This window comes from Emys orbicularis, chromosome 4, assembly GCF_028017835.1.
Source record: "Emys orbicularis isolate rEmyOrb1 chromosome 4, rEmyOrb1.hap1, whole genome shotgun sequence".
In the NCBI taxonomy this organism is placed as follows: Eukaryota; Metazoa; Chordata; order Testudines; family Emydidae; genus Emys; species Emys orbicularis.
In genome coordinates, this window is record NC_088686.1 from 108909449 (window position 1) to 108934416 (window position 24968).

Below are 24968 nucleotides of genomic sequence, written 5' to 3' on the forward strand. Positions count from 1 at the left end.
GCATGGCCTACCCCAGCCCAGTACCCCCCAGAGAAGAGCTGCATGATGCCCCCCCGCCCCCCAGCCCAGACACCCACCCCCTGTACCGCCCAGGGATCCAGAGAGCGAGACAGCCTGATGTTGAGTCCCGGGCATGTACAGAGTTTCCTGCATGCTGCCTCCTTCCTTCAGGATGTGCTGGGAACGCAACTGCCGGAAACCCTCCAGCATCCCCTTTCCCTCCTCCTTCCCCCGGCAGTGTCCTGTATTTGTGAGCTGGGCTCTGCTGGGTCCAGCTGCCCATAATGGCAGCCAGCAGCTCTGCAGCACCATTCTGCAGGGGGAAATGAAATTCTGCACAGAACATTAATTCTGTGCTAATTCTGCATTGTACAGTGGTGCAGAATTCCCCCATGAGTAAAATTAAATACATCTAATGGTAGGGTTCTTCCTTCGCTCTTCAGTTAACAATAGTCCAAATCCCAAAATACCCAGAAGTAGCATAACCTGGGTTGTCACATTTGGTGGTCATATTGTTAATGAGAAAACCAGGAGTGAACTAACATAGTGTTTAAATTAGAGTAGGTAGTCACTTCAGATTGAGAAAAGTTTGTCACTCTTGATTAAACAAAATTTTGGCTTTTCTAGGCCCCAGTCTTCCAAACGTGTATGCTTCTCATTACTTACAGACAAGCCTCACTGAATTATTCCCATGTCTAAAGTTTCACATACATAAGAATTTACAGTAAAACCGTGATTGTGCATACTTTCTGTCAAAATTAAGTTTCCAAACTGTCAAAACAAATATTCACGAAAACATGACTTTTTGAAGATTCTGATGTTACACAAATGTGTTCTAGTAAATTAAACTAAGAAATAGATAGTGGATCTCTGATGCGTGGAACACTTAAAAAGTCAAATCTGGGTTTTACATTAAATTCTAAGTATTGGGGTCTAGATTGTTGTGTATTCACTGTGCTTTTTTCCAAATGTCTGTTTTTACATTATGCTTATTTATGCATTATTACTATTAGTGTTGACAGACTGTAGTCTGACATAACTGTATGTGAAATACTGAAATTACTTTCTAAAATGGTTTTATTATAAATATAGAAGTATACTTGGGATTCTTATATAACTGTGTGTAGAGAACTGTTTTAATTATATAGAAAACTTAGCTGTGTTTTTAGAATCCAAATTGATAAAATGTTGCTGCCACACTGAGCATCTGTTTTAGAGAGGCCATTTTCAGATGAAGTGGATGTTCCATTAAAGAGTTATTTGTGCTAAAGAGATCCATTCATTTTAGCCTCTCTTTAGCAGTCTTCCCCACTGCAAAGTGCAGCCCTCCTGGTGCTGCTTCACGCTTGCACAAGGCTTGCAGTTTGGGTGGGCAAATATATATATATTTGATATATAACTGAGAATCTCTCTAAGCTCATTTCATGCATCATCTGGGTATAACAGCTTCTGAATCACAATTGCTTCTTCCTCCCAATCTAGTCTTCTCATCTGTGTCCATCTCCTTGTTCTGAGTTAGACTTGTATTTGGAAGAAAAATATTGGATACTAATGTTAGTGTCCTCTTAAAAGCTGTTTGTATAATTAAGATTTTTTTTTTGTATTGTGAAATAAATGACTTTCGTATGGGAAGGCTAAGTAAGGGATTCTGTTTTTCCAGAATGGAATTATCACAGGCGTGTATCCTGCTAGCCCGTCCAGTTGGCTTATTGTAGTAGTGGGGGTGATGTCAACAATGTATGCCAGAATTGATCCTTCTTTAGGAATAATAGCTAAAATCAACCGGACCCTTGATACAACGTAAGTAGACTAGTACCTATTTCTTCTGAATGAATCAGTTTTTTTATGCAAACCAGCATTTCTCTTGTCAAACAGATGTATAATCTAATAGACTTTCACATACCAAGTTTTAAGTTAAAGAACTAAATCATAATACAGTATATAATGTGCAAGTCACCATGTTGGTATTACTACCTCATTTTATTAGCATGAGTATTATCTGAGGAGTACAACTGATAGCTTTTCATCCGACGAGAACAGACAGCACAGGTGTTGTGGACAGGACTGAAGTACATTAACAGAGCCTGTAAAGAGGAATCTTGTACAACCCTGCCCTACAATGTGCCTGGCTTAGGCAACGTACCTCTGAGTGCTAAATTCATTCACAATTTTAAGAAAATAAAAAAATAAGTGAAGATATCTCAATGGGATGTTTCACCTGCAGACTGACATGTATATCAGGACACTATATCCATGTCTCTGTTTAGGTATGAAGTACAGTTGACTACAAAATGTTGCCATGATTCTATTTATACTGTAGAAATTGATTTAAACCTTCTTTGACTTGTTCAGCTATGTAAGTATTAGGCTACTGATAGCCAGAGCTATTTGGAAGCATCAGTAAATACTGTAAGCTCAGTCCTCCAAAGTCATGCAGAAGCTTGTGAGCATCAATTTAGGCCTCTTATTCTTTATTGCTTTAGAAAGCTATTGCATGTATCTCACTAGCTGGATTGGAAATATAACTTCAGTTAGTATTTTCAGAAGACCACCAAGTGTTTCAAATGTGGTTGGGAGTATGTGTATGATAAACTGCACTTTTGACACTATATATTTAAATAAAAGAATTCTTATCGTGCCAAGCTTGGATGGGCATATTGTTTTATGAATTCCACATATATTTGACACGCACAAGGTGTCATACTTTTTCTATCTCTCTCAATTGAAAAAAGTGGACTTAGCATGTAGAAAGAGACTAGCTTGGCAATGGCCTCAAAAGGTGAAGTTGGTTTATCCACAGTCTAGGTACTGCATTGACAGCTGAAGTACAAGTTGCATCACAGCACCCTCCAGTGTGTCTCACCTCTGAGCAGGAAGGATCACCTGTAGGGAGTGAGAAACTTCCCTTTGCCATTCAGCCACTCTCCTCCTTTGAGTTTGCCTAGATTAGTAAAAGATCTAACAACCTGCATTTACACAAAGGAAACTACTGTGAACATCTTTTACCTCAATTTCTGTTGCTCAAGGTCAACCCTATGATGAAACCTAGGGACGTACACCAGTGAGGAATTAGGCATATTGGAGCTCCTGCACACACACCTTATTTCCTCCCCGTCCTAATCATCCCCTGCCTCCAGAATAGCCCTTACATATGTGCACACAACTGCTCTTATGTAGGGTGGTTGGCAAAGGAGGTGGCAGACCTATCTCAATGGAGTTTGCCTATGCCGGAGGAATTCACCACCACACAATGGAGAATGACTTTAATGGACCAAAGAACCCTCTAATTCTCCCAGAAATCTGTTGGTGAAAGGTTAACTATAGGACCTCTATATAGGGCTTAATGTAGCTAGTCACTGGGAACAAGCAGGGCTCATGTTAGCACTTTTGTAGTTCTTATACATTGTTTTACTTCTTCTGACATTAATTGGCGTAAACTGACTTTTATTTTAAATAGTGGTTATATGTCCAACCAAACGCAGAACATTGTGAGTGGGATGCTTTTTGGCACAGGGCTGTGGGTAGCCCTTATTATGACAATGCGATACTCACTGAAGATGCTGCTTTCCTATCATGGATGGATGTTTGCTGAACATGGCAAACTTTCCCCAGCAACCAAGATTTGGATGGTAAGGAAATTTTGTCTGTTTCTGTTTTAATTGTGGCACTGATAAGATATCTTAAATACCATTTGATCTTTTTTGTCATTAAGCTCTTAGAAGACAGTTCTTTAGTTATTTTTCAGTTTTCTTTGTCTCCATTCATTCATTCATTCTTAATGTTTGGTATGCATTGGGGAATGTCCTGGTACAATGCTATTTGCTCTCCCAGTGTCTTTGGTTGCTGTCATCCAGTTGCCACCTGGGTTGTTGGTGAAACTGTTCTAATAGTTCTTGGAGAAGGGAGAGTACTTGTATAATTTGCTAATTCACCCAAAGTGGGGGATAATATATACGTCCTACAGCCACCTCTTCTTTAGTATGGAAGTACAACTCTGAGATTACAGGTCCCAGCATACAGTGCTGCATCTTCTACAGAATGATCTTACCTAACTGCTTAGTGCAGGATGGAGCACTAAATTTTGGGAATTGTTGTCCCTGCAATGGGACATCTCTGCTCTGGTTGAGAAGCACTGTAATCTACTCCATTTAAAGTAAAATAGTTGCAGCCCTCTGGTTCCTGGCAACATGGCTTTCAGTTGGGTAGAGCTTGGATACTCTTGACCCAAAACAACCAACTTTTGAAAGACCATGGTTGTGCTTGATGAACCGAGAAAGAACAGTAACACAGGAGATAAAACCTGTTAAGCAGTCTAAAACAATAAAGCTCCCTTTTACTGCTCCCCATGATCCATCTTTTTATTGATGTTTAGTTTCATTTCATTTACTTGAAATCTTTTCTCTCAAATTGATTTCCATATAGTTGAAAATATGGGACTTTGGCCATTTTATGTTAAACATACAGTTTTCTATAGCTATTTTGGTCTACAGTAAATATGTATTTGTTTTGAACTTTATTTTGCAATGAAAGAAAACATAATATTTTCAAAGTATTTAGCACTTTTATGTTCAAAGCATGTTGAAACCATAAAAGCACAAAATGCCTTTGTGAGGTTAGGTGGTTTCTGTTACCCATTTTACAGATGTGGGGGGAACTGAGGCAGAGACACCTAATGATTCACCCAAGATAGCAAAAGAAGCCTAGTATCAAACCCAAGATAAGATCTAAGAGTTCTGTGTCCCAGTGCTGATCATGACTCTATGGAAAATAATCTATTTAAGAAGCCATATGCCTCAAATGATGTTTTTAGAGAGGTCTGTTTGCATGTGGGTGAATGATTTTTGGGGAGGGGATTTGCTGTTAATCAAACTCAACTATGTCGTCAAAAATACTTATCTTGTTTTGCCCTTGGTTGCATTAAAAATGGTGTAAGAGCCCGATTAAAATAAACATGATGATACCCCTTATTCACCGCATTCTCCAAGTTTACTACAGTGTGTGGTTAACATGTAGTGGCTGTGTTATGAAGGATGTTCAGTAGGCATGTAGAATGATATGCTAAAATAATTCTAAGGTGAATACGTATCTGTTATAAATGAAATTTTTGATAGCTCCCCCAGATATGGTACTGAGAGCCTCCTGATATGAATTTGTACAGTACAGGTACTGAATGGTAAGGCACAGTGCACTCTGTCAAAATTGCTTGGCATTCTCACTGGCTGAGTTTTCAGCATGTCCTACTAAATGGATATTTTAAGCTGTTAATCTTCCCTTATAATGCTCAGCTTGAGCGGTGTAAACTGTAATCCTAATTATCATGTCTTGCTTCCTGCATTATATTTCTGGGTACTGTTGGAAAGCTGTTTCTCTTCATGGTTTTAAAAGTCAGTCTCTCTCTCTCTCTCTTCTCCCCCCCCCCCCCCCAACCCAGTGTTGCCTCTGAAGACTGACAAGTCAGAACTTGTTAGTTGGTATTCTCTTTTGGAACTAAAAAGTCCCTCAAACTTTTTCCTGATACCTAACATAGCTGGTTTACTAATTTCCAGTGGTAGTGATGGTATTACTTCCCTCATAAACATTGCTGACCTTCATAGCTTTTTACATCTTTATTATCTCTTTTTGGTATTCCGTTATTTTTTCTGGACCTGTTTCCCGTTTTATTTTTCAGCTGTTACCTTGATTAAGAGCGTTCAGAGGTGTGGTTAGTATGAATTTACTGATCTTTGTTCAGAAATAGTCACCTGATTGGAAAACTGGACTGTCTGTTCACCCGTAGTCCAAACCGCTTTGCAAGTGACTGGAAACTATAACACTTGTGCTCAGAGTTTTTTTTTAAGGAAATTTCTTATTTTTAATTCCTGTAGCAGTACTATGGAGTAAACTTGTAGTTATAGTTTAATATTTATTCCATAGACAGCAAGGAGAAATTTTGTGTCTGCTGTGAAGGCAACACCCATTAGAATGAGATCATTGCTGTATCTGGATGTGAAATAATAGCAGTTAACTGTGTAGAATAAATCACTTAGTCTTTTTGACAGATCATTTGAGAGGTATCCAAATTGGACTAGAATGTCTTAACTGTTAACAAGCTTACTGTAAGGGGGGGGAAAAGAGCTACATAGAAGTCAATATTGTTATTGCCATCAGGTGAGCAAGTATCCTCCTTATCATGGGAGAATTTGCACCTGGTATGGTTCAAGTATTCTGAAGCCAAATTGTCCCCCCCTCCTGTGAAAGGTGAAGAAAGCAACTTCCTGGTGAAAATCTCCATGACCATCCCCATCCCCCCCCTGTGAGAACGGTGGGGCTTGCCCGCAAATCTTACAGATCCCTGAGAGGACAGGGCCAACCATCTGGAGATCCTGTGCTCCAGGTGACCTTCCTGGATCTTTTCTAGCAGTCATGCTACTAGGAACAACTCCATCCACCTGTGGAGGCCCTCAAGGGTGCAGGGTGGGCTGACACTGAGAAGGTAGTATCTCTGATCATGGAAAAAACTGATTTTTCTGTTTAAAAAAAAAATCAAACAAACACAAGGAGTTGCCACAAGGACTCCTCATTGTTTTTGCTGATACAGACTAACACGGCTACCACTCTGAAACCTGATTTTTCTGTATAAGTTCTGTAGGGTCAGAAAGGGAATGAACTGAATTGCCCTTCTGTGCCCACTGAGTAGTTGCCCCCTCCATTGAGGATGGTGAACCACACAGAGAAGACTCCACTGGGTTCTTGGGAATGGGTGTAGGGAGAACAGAGCTAAAACTTGAGTCTCCCCTTTATGTTGAAGTGGAGTGATCCATATCAAGTGGAACCCCTCCATGTGTAGATAGAAGAGGTGGCATGATCTCGCCTTTTGTTTTATAGTAGTGTAGGTCTAATGTATGTGATCAGTGCTCAGGACCTGCAATAGGTGGAAGGGTTCCTTCCATATAGGGCTTGAAGAAATGCTCAGTCTTAATGATGAGATGCCAAGTGTGTTGCCTTCTTCCTGTAATTGGTGACTTTCTTGAGGCACTTAAAGGCCCTACATACACTAAGACTTGATTATTAACACTGGCATCCTTATACTTGTTTTCATTGCATTCTTAGAAACTGTGCTATGGAGTTGTTGGGCCAGTGGTTTCTGTTAGGAATATATATTTTGGGGGGGAAAAACACTGTCTACGTTAGATTTTTATATCAGGCTAAAACTCTGTAGGAAAATGGTTCTCAAACATAGTTACAATATTTAATTTTTTAAAACATGGTTGTAGCTAGCTAGTGTTCTTATTCTAGCATGGGCCTTAACCCAGTGATGGAATAGGTTTTGAGACACCATATAGATAAAGTTCGATTTCACTGGTCTACAATTTTTGAGAAGTCGTCTACTTCAGAGATAAAATGTGCTATTTATTATGTATTTTGATGTGCTGAATTCAAATATGACAATTAAAACAACTGATTGGCTACTGTTTCTAAGATATTTAAGTTTTTACATTTTATGTCTATGTATATTGGGTAGATAGTAGAGTTTTAATCATAAATTGTAAACCTAGGTCTTTTCATGTGTTTATGGTTGCTTTACATGATATTTCACCTGTCCTGTTTATGTAACACTTTAAAAATCAGCAAAAGGGTTATATAAATAAAATTTATTATGAAACAAAAGGCAAAAAACTATTATGTACATAGTTTAGTCCTATTCAGTGTCTACTTGGCGCTTCTTGGCTTGTCTCTTGTATTCATTAAATGGAGCATCTCTTGTCACTGTCCAGCAATAGTCTGCAAGCATTGATGGGCTCCATTTGCCCTGATAGCGTTTCTCCATTGTTGCAATGTCCTGGTGAAATCGCTCGCCGTGCTCGTCGCTCACTGCTCCGCAGTTCGGTGGAAAAAAATCTAGATGAGAGTGCAAAAAATGTATCTTTAGTGACATGTTGCAACCAAGGCTTTTGTATGCCTTGAGGAGGTTTTCCACCAACAACCTGTAGTTGTCTGCCTTGTTGTTTCCGAGAAAATTTATTGCCACTAACTGGAAGGCTTTCCATGCCGTCTTTTCCTTGCCACGCAGTGCATGGTCAAATGCATCATCTCGAAGAAGTTCACGAATCTGGGGACCAACAAAGACACCTTCCTTTATCTTAGCTTCACTTAACCTTGGAAATTTTCCACGGAGGTACTTGAAAGCTGCTTGTGTTTTGTCAATGGCCTCGACAAAGTTCTTCATCAGACCCAGCTTTATGTGTAAGGGTGGTAACAAAATCTTCCTTGATTCAACAAGTGGTGGATGCTGAACACTTTTCCTCCCAGGCTCCAATGACTGTCGGAGTGGCCAATCTTTCTTGATGTAGTGGGAATCTCTTGCACGACTATCCCATTCGCAGAGAAAACAGCAGTACTTTGTGTATCCAGTCTGCAGACCAAGCAAGAGAGCAACAACCTTCAAATCGCCACAAAGCTGCCACTGATGTTGGTCATAGTTTATGCACCTCAAAAGTTGTTTCATGTTGTCATAGGTTTCCTTCATATGGACTGCATGACCAACTGGAATTGATGGCAAAACATTGCCATTATGCAGTAAAACAGCTTTAAGGCTCGTCTTTGATGAATCAATGAACAGTCTCCACTCATCTGGATCGTGAACAATGTTGAGGGCTGCCATCACACCGTCGATGTTGTTGCAGGCTACAAGATCACCTTCCATGAAGAAGAATGGGACAAGATCCTTTTGACGGTCACGGAACATGGAAACCCTAACATCACCTGCCAGGAGATTCCACTGCTGTAGTCTGGAGCCCAACAGCTCTGCCTTACTCTTGGGTAGTTCCAAATCCCTGACAAGGTCATTCAGTTCACCTTGTGTTATGAGGTGTGGTTCAGAGGAGGAGGATGGGAGAAAATGTGGGTCCTGTGACATTGATGGTTCAGGACCAGAAGTTTCATCCTCTTCCTCTTCCTCGTCTGACTCAAGTGAGAATGAGTCCTTCTCCGTGGGGTACTGGGCGTATAGCTGATGGAATGTTTGGATAATGCACAGTCCACTTTTTCTTCTTTGACACACCTTTCCCAACTGGAGGCACCATGCAGAAGTAACAATTGCTGGTATGATCTGTTGGCTCTCTCCAAATCATTGGCACTGCAAAAGGCATAGATTTCCTTTTCCTGTTCAACCACTGGCGAAGATTTGTTGCACTAGTGTTGCAGCATATGTGTGGGGCCCACCTCTTGTCCTGATCTCCAATTTTGCAGCCAAAATAAAGGTGATAGGCTTTCTTAACCATAGTGGTTATACTGCGCTTTTGTGATGCAAAAGTCACTTCACCACAAACATAGCAGAAGTTATCTGCACTGTTCACACTAGTACGAGGCATCTCTGCTCACTTTGGCTAAACAGAAATGTGTCCCTTTGCAAAATCAAACACTGACAAATAAGAGAGCACGACACTGTATGATTTCTAGAGCTGATATAGGGCAATTTGTTCAGCAGAGTGATGTAAGCTTCGTTATGATTGCATCATCCATGACTTCTAGGAATAACATGATGCAATTCATATCATGTATGACGCAATACCAGCTTGAGATTGCATCATTCATTGTTTTGCCTCAAAAGCAAGTACTGTCCAAACCCAGTCATAGATTTATTCATAGATCCAGTCAAAGATGTATTTTAGTCATTTCTGGTTTAAATTGAGATCCCTTCCCTTTATAACTCACGTATCCTCCGCCATTCCCAAGTCAAGGGTCGTATATACTGACCCAATAGCATATCTTGAAAACTAGAGCCAATCAACAATTTTAAGCATCATTTTCGTTCTCAGTGACCCAGAATTAGTAAAGTTTGACTACATTTATTTCAGAAGCATTTTGGCTGTAGAGCAGTGTTCAGTCTTGCCAATCCTCTAGTCTTCAAAGAGGTAAACCTATTCAGAAAAACACTTTATAGAGAACTTTTATGGTCTACATCATAGACATTTCTCCTGTCGCCTTTAGGATGGGAACAGAGGTATTTACCAGGCCTTTACTATACAACAGAGGCAATGTGTCCTAGTGGCTAGAACACTAGATTGGAAAACTGAGGCACAAAGAGGTAAAGTGACTTGCTCAAGGTTACTCATCCAGCTGGTGGCTGAGCTGGGGACCCAGGTCTCCTGAGTTCCAAAGTGCACTATGGGGATAATGATGTTTACCTCTTTTGTAAAGTGTTTTCAGACCTACTGATGAAAAACTAGGATATTATTAATTTTCATCTCACACATACTTTCAGTTGTTTTGAATGTAATAGATTGTTTGTTTTTTATTTCAGAGGCTGGTAAAGCTTTTCTCAGGTTGTAAACCAATGTTGTACAGCTTTCAGACATCTCTGCCACGACTGCCGGTCCCAGCTGTTGAAAACACTGTTAACAGGGTGTGTTGTTGGAAGAGCTGAATTCACTTTTTCACAATTTGATTCCAAATGTCGTAATGGTTTTCAGTGTCTCTTATATGATAAATGTACTGAAGTGGTTAATGCTATTAACATTCCAATCCCTCCAATTTTAGTAACAGATCAACACAGTTATGTATCAATTAAAATAAAGGCTATGACAGACCAAGGGTAATTCAGAGTTAAAGATTGACACTTTTTCCTTTAATCTTTATCTGTGAGCCTAGGCTCTCAGTGGATAAATGCATGATATTACATGCCTTGTCAGTAGATACAGCAGCACACAATGGAGTGTGATTTACTGGGATAGAGCCCTTGATATCCCTTGCTTTCATTATCTCTATTGTGTATTCTTGATGTTACTTAAGTATAGTGCTCCTGTTATAATAGGCTTTGTATTAGGAATTCCTTTAGGCAAGATTCCAACTAGTTGTAGGCTTATTTTGATTCTTGCAGGTGATAAGTCTTTGCTGGCCTTAGGCAAAGTAACTATATATGAAAATGAATAGGCAACAAAAATAGTGATAGCAGTTAATTCAGTCCCTTGTAACTAAAAAACATACCTAAAATGGCTCAAAATTAAGGAAATACTTAATTCATAATATAAAATATATCACCTACTAAAAGGAAAATCACTTTTCCAAAAATTCTATACTAATAGATGTGCTTTCATTTATGATTTGGTAGCAAGTAGTGAGTACATGGGGTAGGAGTGGGAAGAGAAAGTATCATATTTGAAGGGGAGAAATAGATATAGTAACAGAAAATGAACTTCTGTCTTTCAAGATGTATGCGCTCAATTATTTTTTACTAACACCTGTTACAGCTGAAACCCTGTAAACAGACTTTAGAATATTTCCCTTTGTTTATTAAGCTCTTTGTGAATAAATGACAATAAGCTCTGGTGAAAGCTGTGGCACTGACATGAATTCTTTTCTGTATTTATTCTAGTATCTGGATTCAGTTCAGCCACTTATGAATGATGAACAGTTCAAAAGAATGGAGGGTCTTGCCAAAGATTTTGCATTTAATCTTGGACCAAAACTACAGTGGTATTTGAAACTGAAATCCTGGTGGGCCACAAACTATGTAAGCAGAGGACCCAAAGGCTCTTATGAAAGCACATAGTTTTAACTCTCTCTCCTATTGCATTTTTTTCCTGATTTTAATACATGCTTTTTCAATTTTCAATCTTCTGTAATTTTAAAGGAAGTCCAAAACCAAAATTACTAAAAATGCCTTGCACTTACATCTTTAATGTCTTTCATATCCATTAATTCTTACAGTACCTCTGTGTACTAGGTGAGTACATGTGCAGTCGAACACCACAGTTAAAAACTGACCAGTCCACCACACACCTCATTTGGAACTGGAAGTACGCAATCAGGCAGCAGCAGAGACAAAAAAAAAAAGGCAAATACAATTCAGTACAGTACCGTGTTAAACGTAAACTACTAAAAAAATAAAGGGAAAGCAGCATTTTTCTTCTGCATAGTAAAGTTTCAAAGCTGTATTAAGTCAATGTTCAGTTGTAAACTTTGAAAGAACCATAACATTTTGTTCAGAGTTACAAACATTTCAGTTACGAACAACCTCCGTTCCCGAGGGGTTCGTAACGCTGAGGTTCTACAGTATTGATATCCCCATTTTCTAGGTGGAGAAATGGAGACAACGATTAAATAACTTGCTCAGTGTTGCACAGTGAGTAAGTGGCAGAGCCGCGAGTAGAACTTAAGAATTCCTGTCTCATTACTCTAGACCAGGCTTCCTGTCTGTCATTGAACAGGACTCAAAACCTACTTACTGCTATATTTGCTTATTAAATTAACTTGCAACTTCTCCACCTGGCCAGTCTGGGATCCAGGGAGTGGAAGAGCAGTGTGGTTTAGAGCCACCTTTTCCTCCTGCTCTCCTCAGCTGCACTGAGTATGAACTTAATGCAGATGTGAATCTGTCCAATTATGTGTACATGTTAGAGAGGGAAACAAAGCTGTAGCCACCGGGATGGGTGGGTGAGGGGTGTGTTGGGAGGGTGCATTTGGGGTGGGGGGGGGAAAGAGGTCACAAAAACAAATCTTACTGGCCTGTTACCTAAATCTTAGCTATACAGGGTAGTTTGAACAAGCTTATACAGACCCTAGAGCAGCTCTACCATAGGATGAATAATATTTCAGAAGCTTTATTATGATATGTATTATAAGGACACTTTAAAAATACTGTCTGAAGAGGAGATGGGAGATTGCTTCAGAAGTTGCTTACCTGAGAGTTAAGGCTGAATTTCTGACCTTAGTTTCGTGGGTCCTTGTGGCTCTCTTTCCCCAAACAGTGACACTTCAGCATTCAGAATTAATTAATTAATTAAAAAAAAATTATACACCATGCAGAAATGTTACCCAGTGTTTTGGAGCCACTACAGTAGAGGACATGAATCAGTTGAAGAGCAGAGGTACAGGCTAATGAGTTTATGCTAAATTTTGTTCTCTTCATTCTGTAGGTTAGCGACTGGTGGGAAGAATATATCTACCTAAGAGGACGTGGGCCAATTATGGTTAATAGTAATTACTATGCAATGGTAAGTAAATCTTCTAAACCTTTTTATAGAAACACTCCTTCTTAGGATTCCTGTTATCTTTTGTTTTAATACTTCCTTTCTTAACTCCATTGCTACTAACTGATATGATCTGTGCTTTCTTCCTGCTGGCGTAGTCTGCACATAATATCTTACAAAAGCGCTGATGTCTTTTAATATGGAATTTTCATAAGAAATTCAGTTCCTCTGTCTTTAGCCCTGCTTTATTAGGTAGGACTCTACTTCAGATTTAGAAGTTCAAAGAGTATTATTACTTCCTGTAGAGTTTACTAATTATTTACAGTGACAAGCATTGCCTCTTGGCTCATAAATGCCTATGACTGATTCTAGTGAGAGTTCCCTGTTGACCACCCACTAGGATTTCTATAAGGGGAATCCTAGTCTCTGTGCTCTGGATCTCTGGGGGTGTGTTAAGCTTCGACACTTACTATAGCGAGGGAAGCCTTTCTTCTATCACTGTAGTAAATCCACCTCTCCAAGAGGAAGTAGCTAGGTCAGCTGAAGCATTCTTCCATTGACCTAGCACTGTCTACAGGGGTGGGCAAACTTTTGGCCCGAGGGCCACATCTGGGTGGGGAAATTGCATGCAGGGCCATGAATATAGAGCTGGGGCAGGGGGTTGGGGTGCGGGAGGGGGTGAGGTGTGCAGGAAGGGGCTCAGGGCAAGGGGTTGGGGTGCAGGAGGGGTGTGGGGTGTACAAGGGGGCTCAGGGCAGGGGGGAGGGGTGCGGAGTGCAGCAGGAGGCTCAAGGCAGGGGGCTAGAGGGCTCAGGGCAGGGGGTTGGGGTGCAGGAGGGGTGTGGGCTCTGGCCTGGTGCCACTTACCTTGAGCGGCTCCAGGGTGGCAGCGGCGCGCAGTGGGGCTCAGGCAGGCTCCCTGGATGTCCTGGCCCCGCGTTGCACCGCTCTGCTACCAGAAGCAGCTGGCACTACGTCCCTGTGGCCCCTGAGGAAGAGGGGGGGCAGAGGGCTCCGCACGCTGTCCTCACCTGCAGGTACCGCCCCCAAAGCTCCCATTGGCCGCGGTTCCCCATTCCTGGCCAATGGGAGCTGCGGGAGGCGGTGCCTGCAAGCGAGGGCAGCATGCGGAGCCCTCTGCCCCCCACCCCCAGGGGCTGCAGGGACCTGGTGCCGGCCGCTTCCGGGAGTGGCGTGGAGCTCGCGGCGCCACGGGGGTGGTAATCCCACCGGCTGGATCCAAAGCCCTCACGGGCCGGATCTGGCCTATGGGCCATAGTTTGCCCACCCCTGGTTTACACTGAGGCTTAGTTCAACTTAACTGTGTCTCTTAGTGGTGTGAGATTTTAGGTGTAGATCAAGCCACAGGCACTGATGACAGCAGTTTTTCATAATACAACTTCACAATGTCAATCGGAATTTATAAGTTGTACAGACATAGCCCCAATTCATCACAGCTCCATATACTACTTAATCCACAAGCATGTTGTTATACTAGATGCTGCTTTAAATTCTTGAATATGTACATGTTGGAAGTAAAAATATATGAACTTCTGTTATCAGAAAACAAGCACTAACTGCTTCCAGGCTTCACTGTCTCCATGATTTGATTTGAATTAAGGTTTTTAGTATTGCTCTTCTGTTGCAAGTGTGATACCCAATCTACACCTAAAATGCAGGTCAGCCTAGCTATGTTGCTCAGGAATGTGAAGCAATTCACACCCCTGAGAGATGCAGTTAAATTGACTTAAGCCCTAGTGTAGACACTGCTAAGTCAATGGAAGAATTCTTCCATCAATCTAGCTACCACCTCTAGAGGGGGTGGATTTACTACAGCAATGGAAAAACCTGTTCTGTCGCTGCAGCAAGTATCTGCACTACAGTGCTGACAGTGGTGTAGCTGCAGCTCTGCTGCGGTAGTGCTTGTACTGTAGACCTAGCTAAGTAAACTGTTTGATACACTAGATTTCAGTCAACAAGTCTTCAATCTGATGATACTCAAGGAGCAGGTACTGCTATTATTTTGTGAATTTTTAAGAAAACTTGTTTAAAGTAGGAAGTTTTTAAGCACTCTATGGCTAGTGACTTGGCCAGTTTCCCTACATGAACGCCTTTCCTGTAATGACGCTGGAATTAATTATGGGGAAAATTGTATTTTGACTAATGCATGATTAATGAACTCCGTTTGCTGAATGGAGTTTGGCAATTATAGTACATATATTAACTTATCTTTCTTCTATCTTCAGGACTTTCTGTATGTTGTTCCCACTTCCCTGCAGGCAGCTAGAGCAGGTAATGTTATCCATGCCACCCTGCTCTACAGGAAAAAACTGGACAGACAGGAAATCAAGCCAGTATGTAAATCCATTTTAGTAGTTTCTAATGTCTTCAAATTTACTTTTTAACAAATCAGCCTCCTTTTTGAAAAGTAACCTAGGAGAGAAGTAGTGCCTTATGTTAAGGTACAGTGTATGTAACTGTAGCTAACATGTGGCCGCAAACTCATTGTGGTTGCTAGTTAAAACTCCACTCGTAGGACCTTCTATTTAAAAAGATGTAGACCTTTACAATGGAAGCTAAAGGAAAACTTCCTTTTGCTACAGTAGTGTTTGAATTTAACTTTGCTGTGGGCTGCACTCCACTGGAGGGCAAAATAGTCACGTTACACTTGAGTATTCTGTCTAGTAGAAGGCAACGATGCACATGTTAATTAGTATGATAATATATTCAAACTGCAGAAGTCTGGACTACCCTGTAGGAAGATGCAATTGTGGTGGTGGTGTTTTTTAAGGCAAGTTTTAAGGTTTGTGCAATAGGATTTTAATGGACAAAAGACAGATAATAATGAAAATGACATTTTCCAGGAGCAGCAGAAATGTCATGCCGGAATAGTTTGCATTCTTTGTTTACCTTTATGCTGCATTTTAAGAATACAGAGAGCAGCATGTGTGTGCATGCACGCACACACAAAGGACAAACAGGGCCAACCTTGAGTCCTTACACCTCGGCAAATAAACCTGGCAAAATGGAGGAACCTATTTAATGGGCATATTGATGTGGAAATTGAAATGTGACAACTACCATAAATCTCAGTGGCAGAAATCCATCTAACTACATTTCCAGTCTATCCTCGCAGTACTTCAGTTCTAAAATAAGTAAAATTGTGCTAAATTTTGAAAAACTTCAAACTTTTAAAACCCTGAAAACTAAATGTAAAAATTCGGTAACTTTATCAAAAAGTGCAGCCTTGAGGAGAGTAATAAAAAGCATCAGGAAATCAAGGTTTTGTAATACCTGGGTAAGATCAGATCATTTCACTGCCCTTTGTGTAGACATTAAGTGCTAAACAAGTTAGGAGGCTAGAGGCATTTTCAAACCAAAAAGTAGCTTAAAACTTGTGTAGAGCTAGAAAACCCTTTCTGTGCATGCCATTGAAATGGATACTGCATACCAATAATGCATCATATAGGGCTGTAGGAACCCACTGGACAAAATCGATTCCTAGACCATCTTCTTTTTTAAAGCAGGCATCTCAGCGAAGTGACTTCTACTATTATGTTGCAACTGAAGCAGTTGAAGGATGTGTCCAGGAAATCATACTAGAGACAGATGCAAACCAAAACCCAGCATCTGAATAGTTCCAAACTTTGGGGAAATTCAAATCCTGATATGGGCCTTATGGCTTTAGTCCATTTCACTGCATCCTATAAAAATTAAAAAATAAGGCTAGAAAATTCTTAACCACTATTTAAATGATATTTGAAAACTTTAGAAGAAAACATTTCTAAATATGAATATCTCCCCTCTCCATTTTGGTGGTATCACAGTTTGTTTTAAAAACAGTCATTGAATGAGTCTTAGGAGGATGACTAGATTTTTTTTTTTTTTTTTTTATGGAGTAATGTACAGGTAATGCCATGCCAATGGCTTTTCTGTTGTTCATACAAAGGGCTTACCCTTTCTTCTGTGCCTTCAGTTTGTAGTTAATTTCTACTCCGTTTCGTGGCCGTTTATTTTAATGAATAAATGCTGCTAATGGAGGGAATCAGTTCTGCTTGAGACCTAGGATCATATGACTGTTTTAAGAGACTGCAGTCTAATAAGAATCTGTTCTCTTGCATATATACATATATAAAATATATTCACTGATATGCTATGTAACTGTGAGGAATCAGAGGCTGTGAAGAGGCAACTCCCAGTGGATGATATGAAGTTCTGCATCAGTGATTGGCACTGAGAAAACCTTGAATCTGTTAAATCCACAGCTTTGATCATCTGCTTTTAAAGTGGAAGCTCGGAGTAGCTGGGCAGTGTACATACGACTAGTGGAAAAACTATGGAACCTAACATGGGTAGGTCAGGGGACAACTGGAAAGAAAGGGGGAAAAAAAGGTCTTTGATGTGTTAAGAATCCTCATGTTGTCCTACAGTCTCTCTCTAACCAGCATGTGTGTTTTTTCTCTCAATTTGCTAATTGTATATATAAAAACGCAATTGTAACGTACGTTTGCGGCATAGATTCTTCTGATGGGATCCACTGTTCCACTCTGCTCAGCTCAGTGGGAGCGAATGTTTAATACCTCCCGTATCCCAGGAGAGGAGACAGGTAAGCGGGGCCAGCCAAGGACAAGGAACATCAGGGAATCCAAACAGTCTGCGGAATATTTCCGAAGGGTGTCCCCTTAATATATTCATAAGCTGCTAAACCTGTACTTTCAAAGAGCAAAACCTGAAAAAGGAGTAAAAGATGCTCTTATGTTAAACTGAATGTGTGCCATGACCATTTCTCAGCGATTAGCAAATTAGCATAATAGTTTCAGAGACATTTCTCCTTTTTGACTGACTTCAATTAGTACGGTAGTATTCTGACAGATTAATGGTTTTTGGCTGTTCCTTTCCTTTGTTTAGAAGCTGGCCCTAGGAAACTGTTTGCTGCCTTGTTATTTCATACTTACTTTTTCTCTAATCTGTTCCTTAAGGTCCTTTTGGTTTTTATCTACGTTTTTACCTCCATGAGAGTTCCATTCTCTGTGAGATCTCACAATCATTTGAAATCTTTTTATTTTGTTTTTGACTTTCCTTTTTTCCTTTCAGCTTATGATTCAAAATACCATCCCAATGTGCTCTTCTCAGTATGAACGTATGTTCAACACTAGTCGTATACCAGGCATAGAGACAGGTACAGTTTTAGTCCTGTCAGTGTTTTTAGACCCTACTTGCATCTTAACCTTCTTTGTACATAGTAAGAGATGTCACGGTTGAAATCACCTATAGTAATGACACTTTTTATCCAAACTGTGATTTCTCCGTAACATTCTCTAAGATAATTATATTGCATTTTATAATAATTAAGGGCTCAATTCTTCAAAGTTATGAACTACTTCCACAGCGTTGTGAAAGGTTGTCAATATAATAAAGGGAGTGTCTACTGGTTAGAAGGGAGGGGGGAGTCTACTCCTGCAATTTGTTCTCTGTCTGCCACTTATTGTGTGACACTAGGCAGTTCCCTTTACTTTCCTGTGCTTAGTTTACCTGTAGGGAAAAAAATTATTCACCTACCTTACAGAAATCGTAAGGTTTAAATAATTGTAAAAGTTTTGGGCGATCTTCAAACACAAGTCACTCTAATGGTAGAGCAATATAAATAGGACATAGTAGATAGGTGTAGTTAAAATGTTTAGAAAGAGAGAAAGGGGAATGGCTAGAAAGTAAGGCACTATTATTTAAATTGTGTATGTTGTATTCCAGGTCTGCATTCATAAGAGATTTATACATACTAGTAGTTCTGGGGACTAGCAAAGGGATATGAAACCTTTCCTCACTAGTACAAATCACTGGGCTGTATGAAATGAGTTGATGGTATGTGACCATATCACAAAAAACACTCTTGCAGTTGGTACCCTTGTTAATTTGGGAAACTGTGGATCAAGTAGGTTTGGAAACTAGAGCTATGTTCTTATCCCCTAAAGTGTCTTCAGGTGAGAGTTGAACTGCTAAGATTGTTAATCTGATCTTCCACCAGCAATTATAAATTGCTACAAAAGAGAGCATCCTAGCGAATATACAAGGGTACTGTGACAGACCCAGACCAGTGGGGTACAGGAGTCTGGTACAGGGCAAATATACTGGTCACTGGATGAGTAGTTGTCTGTTCCCTGAGTGACCAGAGCAGGGGCTGCACTAGAGTAATCAGGAACCTGCTAGAACCAGTTAAGGCAGGCAGGCTAATTAGGACACCTGGAGCCAATTAAGAAGAAGCTGCTAGAATCAATTAAGGCAGGCTAATCAGGGCACCTGGGTTTTAAAAGGAGCTCACTTCAGTTTGTGGTGCGAGTGTGAGGAGCTGGGAGCAAGAGGTTCAAGGAGCTGAGAGTGAGAGGGTGTGCTGATAGAGGACTGAGGAGCACAAGCGTTATCAGACACCAGGAGGAAGGTCCTGTGGTGAGAATAAGGAGGGTGTTTGGAGGAGGCCATGGGGAAGTAGCCCAGGGAGTTATAGCTGTCATGCAGCTGTTACAGGAGGCATTATAGACAGCTGCAGTCCACAGGGCCCTGGGCTGGAACCTGGAGTAGAGGGTGGGCCCGGGTTCCCCCCAAACCTCCCAATTGACCTGGACTATAGCTTCTACCAGAGGGGAAGGTCTCTGGACTGTTTCCTGACCCACAGGGTGAATCTGTGAAGCGAGCAAATCCGCCAGTAAGCGCAGGACCCACCAAGGTAGAGGAGGAACTTTGTCACAACGCATACATTTTACACACTTTGGCATTTTTAAAAATGTTTCTTGCCATTTCTTAAAATTATATCCTGCATCCCATCTTCTGTTACTTAATCCTACAATGAAGTCCCACTGGTGAGTGTGATATAAACTTCTGTGGTGGTGGATTGTGGTATCACAAAAACAAGGTAATGATTCACTGCAGAATAAAACAATTACCGTATATACTCAATCATAAGCCGGTTCGTTTATAAGCCGACCCCCCCCCCCCCCCAAAAAAATGGATAAGTAAAAATAGAAAAATTGTAAAACCTGTTCATAAGCCGACCCTATAATTCAGGGGTCAGCAAACTTTGGCTCCCGGGCCCTCAGGATAAGCCGCTGGCGGGCCGAGATGGTTTGTTTACCTCGAGTGTCTGCAGGCATGGAAGTAAACCTAAGTAAACAAAGTGTCCCGGCGCGCCAGCTGCTTGTCCTGATGGGCCAGGACAGCAAATGGTGGGGAAATATTTGGGGGGGGGGGGGGAGAAGCTGGGAGTCAGGGGAGTAACCTCTGCAACCACCCCCCACATGACCCCATCCTTAGCCCGGGACTCCCACACTCTCCCCATCCCATCCCTTCCCACCTTATCTGGGGAGGGCTAGGGGAGGATGTCTTTGACCTGACCGCAGCTTCTCCGGCAGGTCGGGCGGCGCGGCTGCAGCCTGCTCCGGTGGGTGGGGCCAGGCCGGGCGGCGCGGCCGCAGCCTGCTCCGGCGGGTGGGGCCAGGCCGGGCGGCGCGGCCGCAGCCTGCTCCGGCGGGTGGGGCCAGGCCGGGCGGCGCGGCCGCAGCCTGCTCCGGCGGGTGGGGCCAGGCCGGGCGGCGCGGCCGCAGCCTGCTCCGGCGGGTGGGGCCAGGCCGGGCGGCGCGGCCGCAGCCTGCTCCGGCGGGTGGGGCCAGGCCGGGCGGCGCGGCCGCAGCCTGCTCCGGCGGGTGGGGCCAGGCCGGGCGGCGCGGCCGCAGCCTGCTCCGGCGGGTGGGGCCAGGCCGGGCGGCGCGGCCGCAGCCTGCTCCGGCGGGTGGGGCCAGGCCGGGCGGCGCGGCCGCAGCCTGCTCCGGCGGGTGGGGCCAGGCCGGGCGGCGCGGCCGCAGCCTGCTCCGGCGGGTGGGGCCAGGCCGGGCGGCGCGGCCGCAGCCTGCTCCGGCGGGTGGGGCCAGGCCGGGCGGCGCGGCCGCAGCCTGCTCCGGCGGGTGGGGCCAGGCCGGGCGGCGCGGCCGCAGCCTGCTCCGGCGGGTGGGGCCAGGCCGGGCGGCGCGGCCGCAGCCTGCTCCGGCGGGTGGGGCCAGGCCGGGCGGCGCGGCCGCAGCCTGCTCCGGCGGGTGGGGCCAGGCCGGGCGGCGCGGCCGCAGCCTGCTCCGGCGGGTGGGGCCAGGCCGGGCGGCGCGGCCGCAGCCTGCTCCGGCGGGTGGGGCCAGGCTGGGCGGCGCGGCCGCAGCCTGCTCCGGCGGGTGGGGCCAGGCTGGGCGGCGCGGCCGCAGCCTGCCAGCGCCGGAGCTGCAGCTGCTTCGGAGGCTGGGGGGAGAGCAGTGTGGCCAGAAGCGGAGAGACTTTGGCCCCGCCTCTTCCCTTCTGGCTGTGCTGCCTCTCCTTGCTGCCTCTGTTGGGGAGAGGGTCTGTGTCCCACCTCTCCCTCTCTATACCCGTTTATAAGCCGACCCCCGTCTCTGGTGCTTCCCTTTTTTACTAAAAAAATTCGGCTTATGAACAAGTATATACGGTACTTCTGTTCAGGACAAAACCAAAGAAACTGGATTCAGAACCAGATAGCTTTTTGTTTTAAAACAAAAATCTTAACAAAAACAGGCCAATTCTCCTCTTTGGAGCAATTTGTTAGGAGTATTTAAGCCATCAAGAATCCTCAGTCAGAAAAGTGAATACTTGGTTGAATCTTCTCAGAACCAATGGAAATACATTTCACACCAGTAGTTGTTAGTTCTCACTTGGAGCCAGGATGTCCCTGACTAAGGCATAGAAGGAAGGGAAAGGAAAAAGAAGCCTTCCAAGGGGAAGGACCTCCAAAAGGTCCAGGGACTACAGAGACTGCTCTTTTTGTCTGCTTCTGGGGTACATGTTGCCCCAAAATGAGCAAGGAGGAAAGCAAGACTATGGCACTGCTCCCCCCTTTGTATCCCTCTCACTGGCCTGAAGAGTGGTCTGGGCATAGAGAGGCTTGGAGGAATAGTCTCTGACCTGTAGGCAAGTTCAGTGTATGTACTCTAATTACTTGGAATACTCTGAAAAGAAATAGGCCTTGATACTGAAAATGTAGGAACGCTGCGTGTAACTGGTTCATATACTTTCTGTGCATTGAGCTTTGCAGAAATATGATATAAAATTGACATACTGTTATTGTAACAAATTACAGTTAAAGTAAATTCTGTACATTTGAAAACCACTACAGTTGCACCCTAATTTTTCTGCTGCTCCAGGCAGCAAACTTAAAGTATTTTATATGAAAATCTTCTGTCATCTTCATAAAATAATTAATCACTTTCCCTTAATCATTGTTTCATGTCCTGTTTGTTCTTTTCAGTTTCAGCATGTTTTTCATTTTTCTGTTAAAAATAGGAATTTTATGTTTTAAAAATATGTATTTCACTTCCACACTGCCAGTGATGAAACCTTAATTATCTCAATACAGTATCCATTAAATAGTTCTTATTTTAATTTTTTCTCTTACAACTAAATATAATATATTATGACAACAGTGAACTGTTTATATTAGACCTCAGAGATGGAAAAGACCAGTGAGATCATCTGGTCAGTCCACCCTCGCTACCATAGGAAACCCATGCAATTTTCTTCAGACATTTACAGATGTACAGAAATAACATTCTTCTAGTAATAGAACAAATGTTTAGAGACAGTTACTTATGTAATATGTTAATCTTTTCATACTTTTTTAGGCACCTAAATCTATATTTAGGTACCTAAATAAGTGGTCTCATCATGAGAGGTGTGGAGCACCTGAAATTCTTATTGAAATAGTGGAAGCTGGGGGCAATTGGAACCACTGGAAAAGCAGGGTCCTGATTTTCAGTCAAGAGGTGTGGTCCCTTTGTAAAGGCACAAAGGAGCCATAAAACTAGTGAATTGTGGCCAGATAAGAATCCCCGAATATAGAGTTGAATCCCTGAGTGTCAGAATGTTCCTTACGTCACTACCCTTTTCATAGCCCCCATCTGAGGGATATGGCGGTAGCATTGCTGCCCTCCACCTATTCCCAGCTGCCAGAACAGATGTGATTGTGGGCCACAGGCATAAGTTAGGGCAGCCCTGAGGTTGCTTTAACTTGTGGCTGGTGCCAACTAGCTGAAGAGCCTGGGTGATGTAAAGCCACTTTTACGCCCATCCTTCCTGCACTGACTTCCTGGCCATATCACAGAACTGGAACTCAGGTCACTTTCTTAGTTGCTTAACATTGGCACCCAAGTTAGAAAGTGTTTGCATTATGTATATATGAAATTATTATAAAATTTAGGGTTTTTGTTTGGCTATTTTGTATAGCAGTATTTTCTTGCTAAATTTCAGATAATATAATGGGTCGCCAATGTTATAAATCAAATGAAAATGTGGGATTTAATATTTTGTAAACAAGTATGCTTAGACACAATGGTATTTTATGGTAAGCATATGCCCTTTAGAGTTAAACATTCGGTATCGGATTGTTTGCATCCTAACATCACATGACCTAAGGTTGCTTTCAAACCTTTGATTCCGATTTTAGACACTATCCAGCACATGAAGGACAGCAGACACATTGTCGTGTATCATAAGGGCCGTTATTTCAAAGTCTGGCTATATCATGATGGTAGACTGTTGAAGCCTCGGGAAATTGAACAGCAGATGCAAAGAATTTTAGATGACAGTTCAGAACCTCAGGCTGGAGAAGAGAAGTTAGCAGCTCTTACTGCAGGAGATAGGTATGAATTTTTTTAAACAGTAACTTTTCTGATATTTTAAGACAGTTGTTTAAAGATGCCAGGCTCAGAGCCAGCTTCTGAACCTTACTGTCTGCGGTTAGTTGATTATTCCATAATCTGTGCTGTTGCATATCACTGTAATGTGAAACAACGTTGAACCCTTTCTGGTTTGAGTTAGAAGTAACTTGGCAGTGACCAGTCACCTTCATGCACACCTTCTGCCTATTTGTAGTTTGAGAAGCTTGCTTTAATTATGAAACAAAAGTGAATCAATAAGTGTTTAATTGAACAATATTTGATGGCTAATGAACATTTGTATAATCTGTTTTCTGGGGCATTACCATACCTTCTAAAATTATCAAATTTTAAAATCAAGACACTTTGTCAGATTCTGCTGTTACACTAGTGTAAAGCCAGAATATCTCCCTTAACTTTAGTGGTGTTACTCCAACCTAATTTATGAATATCTAATTGAGAAAGTAGAATCTGACTGTCTTGACTGAATTTATCCCTGTTACTACTTCACTGAATTCAGTAGCCTTACACCAGAGATCGATTTGTCCCCTTGTTTCTGATTTGGAAAACAAATACATGAAAGCACAATGGTTCCTTATTTTTACACTGTTCACTTCCTTTTTCAGGTTTTTGGTTTCAAATGCACATCTTAATGGAAAAATGTAATGTATGTTAAATGTACAATTCAATAGCATAGTATATAAACTTTTTTTTGGAGAGTACAGTCTTATTTATATTATAACACTCATTTTGGGTAGCTATATTATATAAATTATACAAATACACACACAAATATATATATGAGCAATTGTACATGTTTGACTCCAAAATTCTAGCCATCTGCATACAAGAGAAGTGAGTTACAGTTCTTGGACTCGGACTTCAGATATTCAGACCTTTATAAGTTAATATCTCAGACATAACCATTTCATTAGCATAGTTTTAAGCTAAATGTGAGGATCTATCCAGGTTTACACATCGGTCTCCTTTGTCATAGCATTTGAGCACCTGTAGATTGGTTTTGTGACCTTGTATATCTAATTTCTAGTGTGTATGTGACTTTCCACAGAGGTGCATCAAAAAGTTGTGCTTTGTTAGGCTGTAAATGTGCAAAATGTGTAGTATGCATTTTGTGTACCAGACACATGTTTAATTCCTGAAAACCAAATTTCCTGCCTGTGTACTACTACTTGAGTTGGCCTCTGATGGTAGTAATTCCTTTTTCACCCAGGACTCTGATTCAAGAATATCTGTAGCAATATCCTCACCTGTTACTGCTAGTATAAATTCATTAGGCACAGGGTGAAAGCCAAAGGACATT

General features: G+C 42.1%; 1 protein-coding gene across 1 annotated transcript in view; it reads left to right on the forward strand.

Moving 5' to 3' along the window:
* CPT1A (carnitine palmitoyltransferase 1A) overlaps positions 1-24968 on the forward strand; it is a 67998-nt gene that overhangs the window by 22864 nt on the left and 20166 nt on the right. Inside the window, exons 3-10 of the mRNA XM_065404441.1 lie at positions 1661-1800; positions 3458-3629; positions 10283-10384; positions 11354-11491; positions 12897-12974; positions 15197-15304; positions 17469-17556; positions 23437-23632. Of these exons, the coding sequence (XP_065260513.1) occupies positions 1661-1800; positions 3458-3629; positions 10283-10384; positions 11354-11491; positions 12897-12974; positions 15197-15304; positions 17469-17556; positions 23437-23632 (1022 nt within the window). The remainder of the gene's footprint in view (positions 1-1660; positions 1801-3457; positions 3630-10282; positions 10385-11353; positions 11492-12896; positions 12975-15196; positions 15305-17468; positions 17557-23436; positions 23633-24968) is intronic.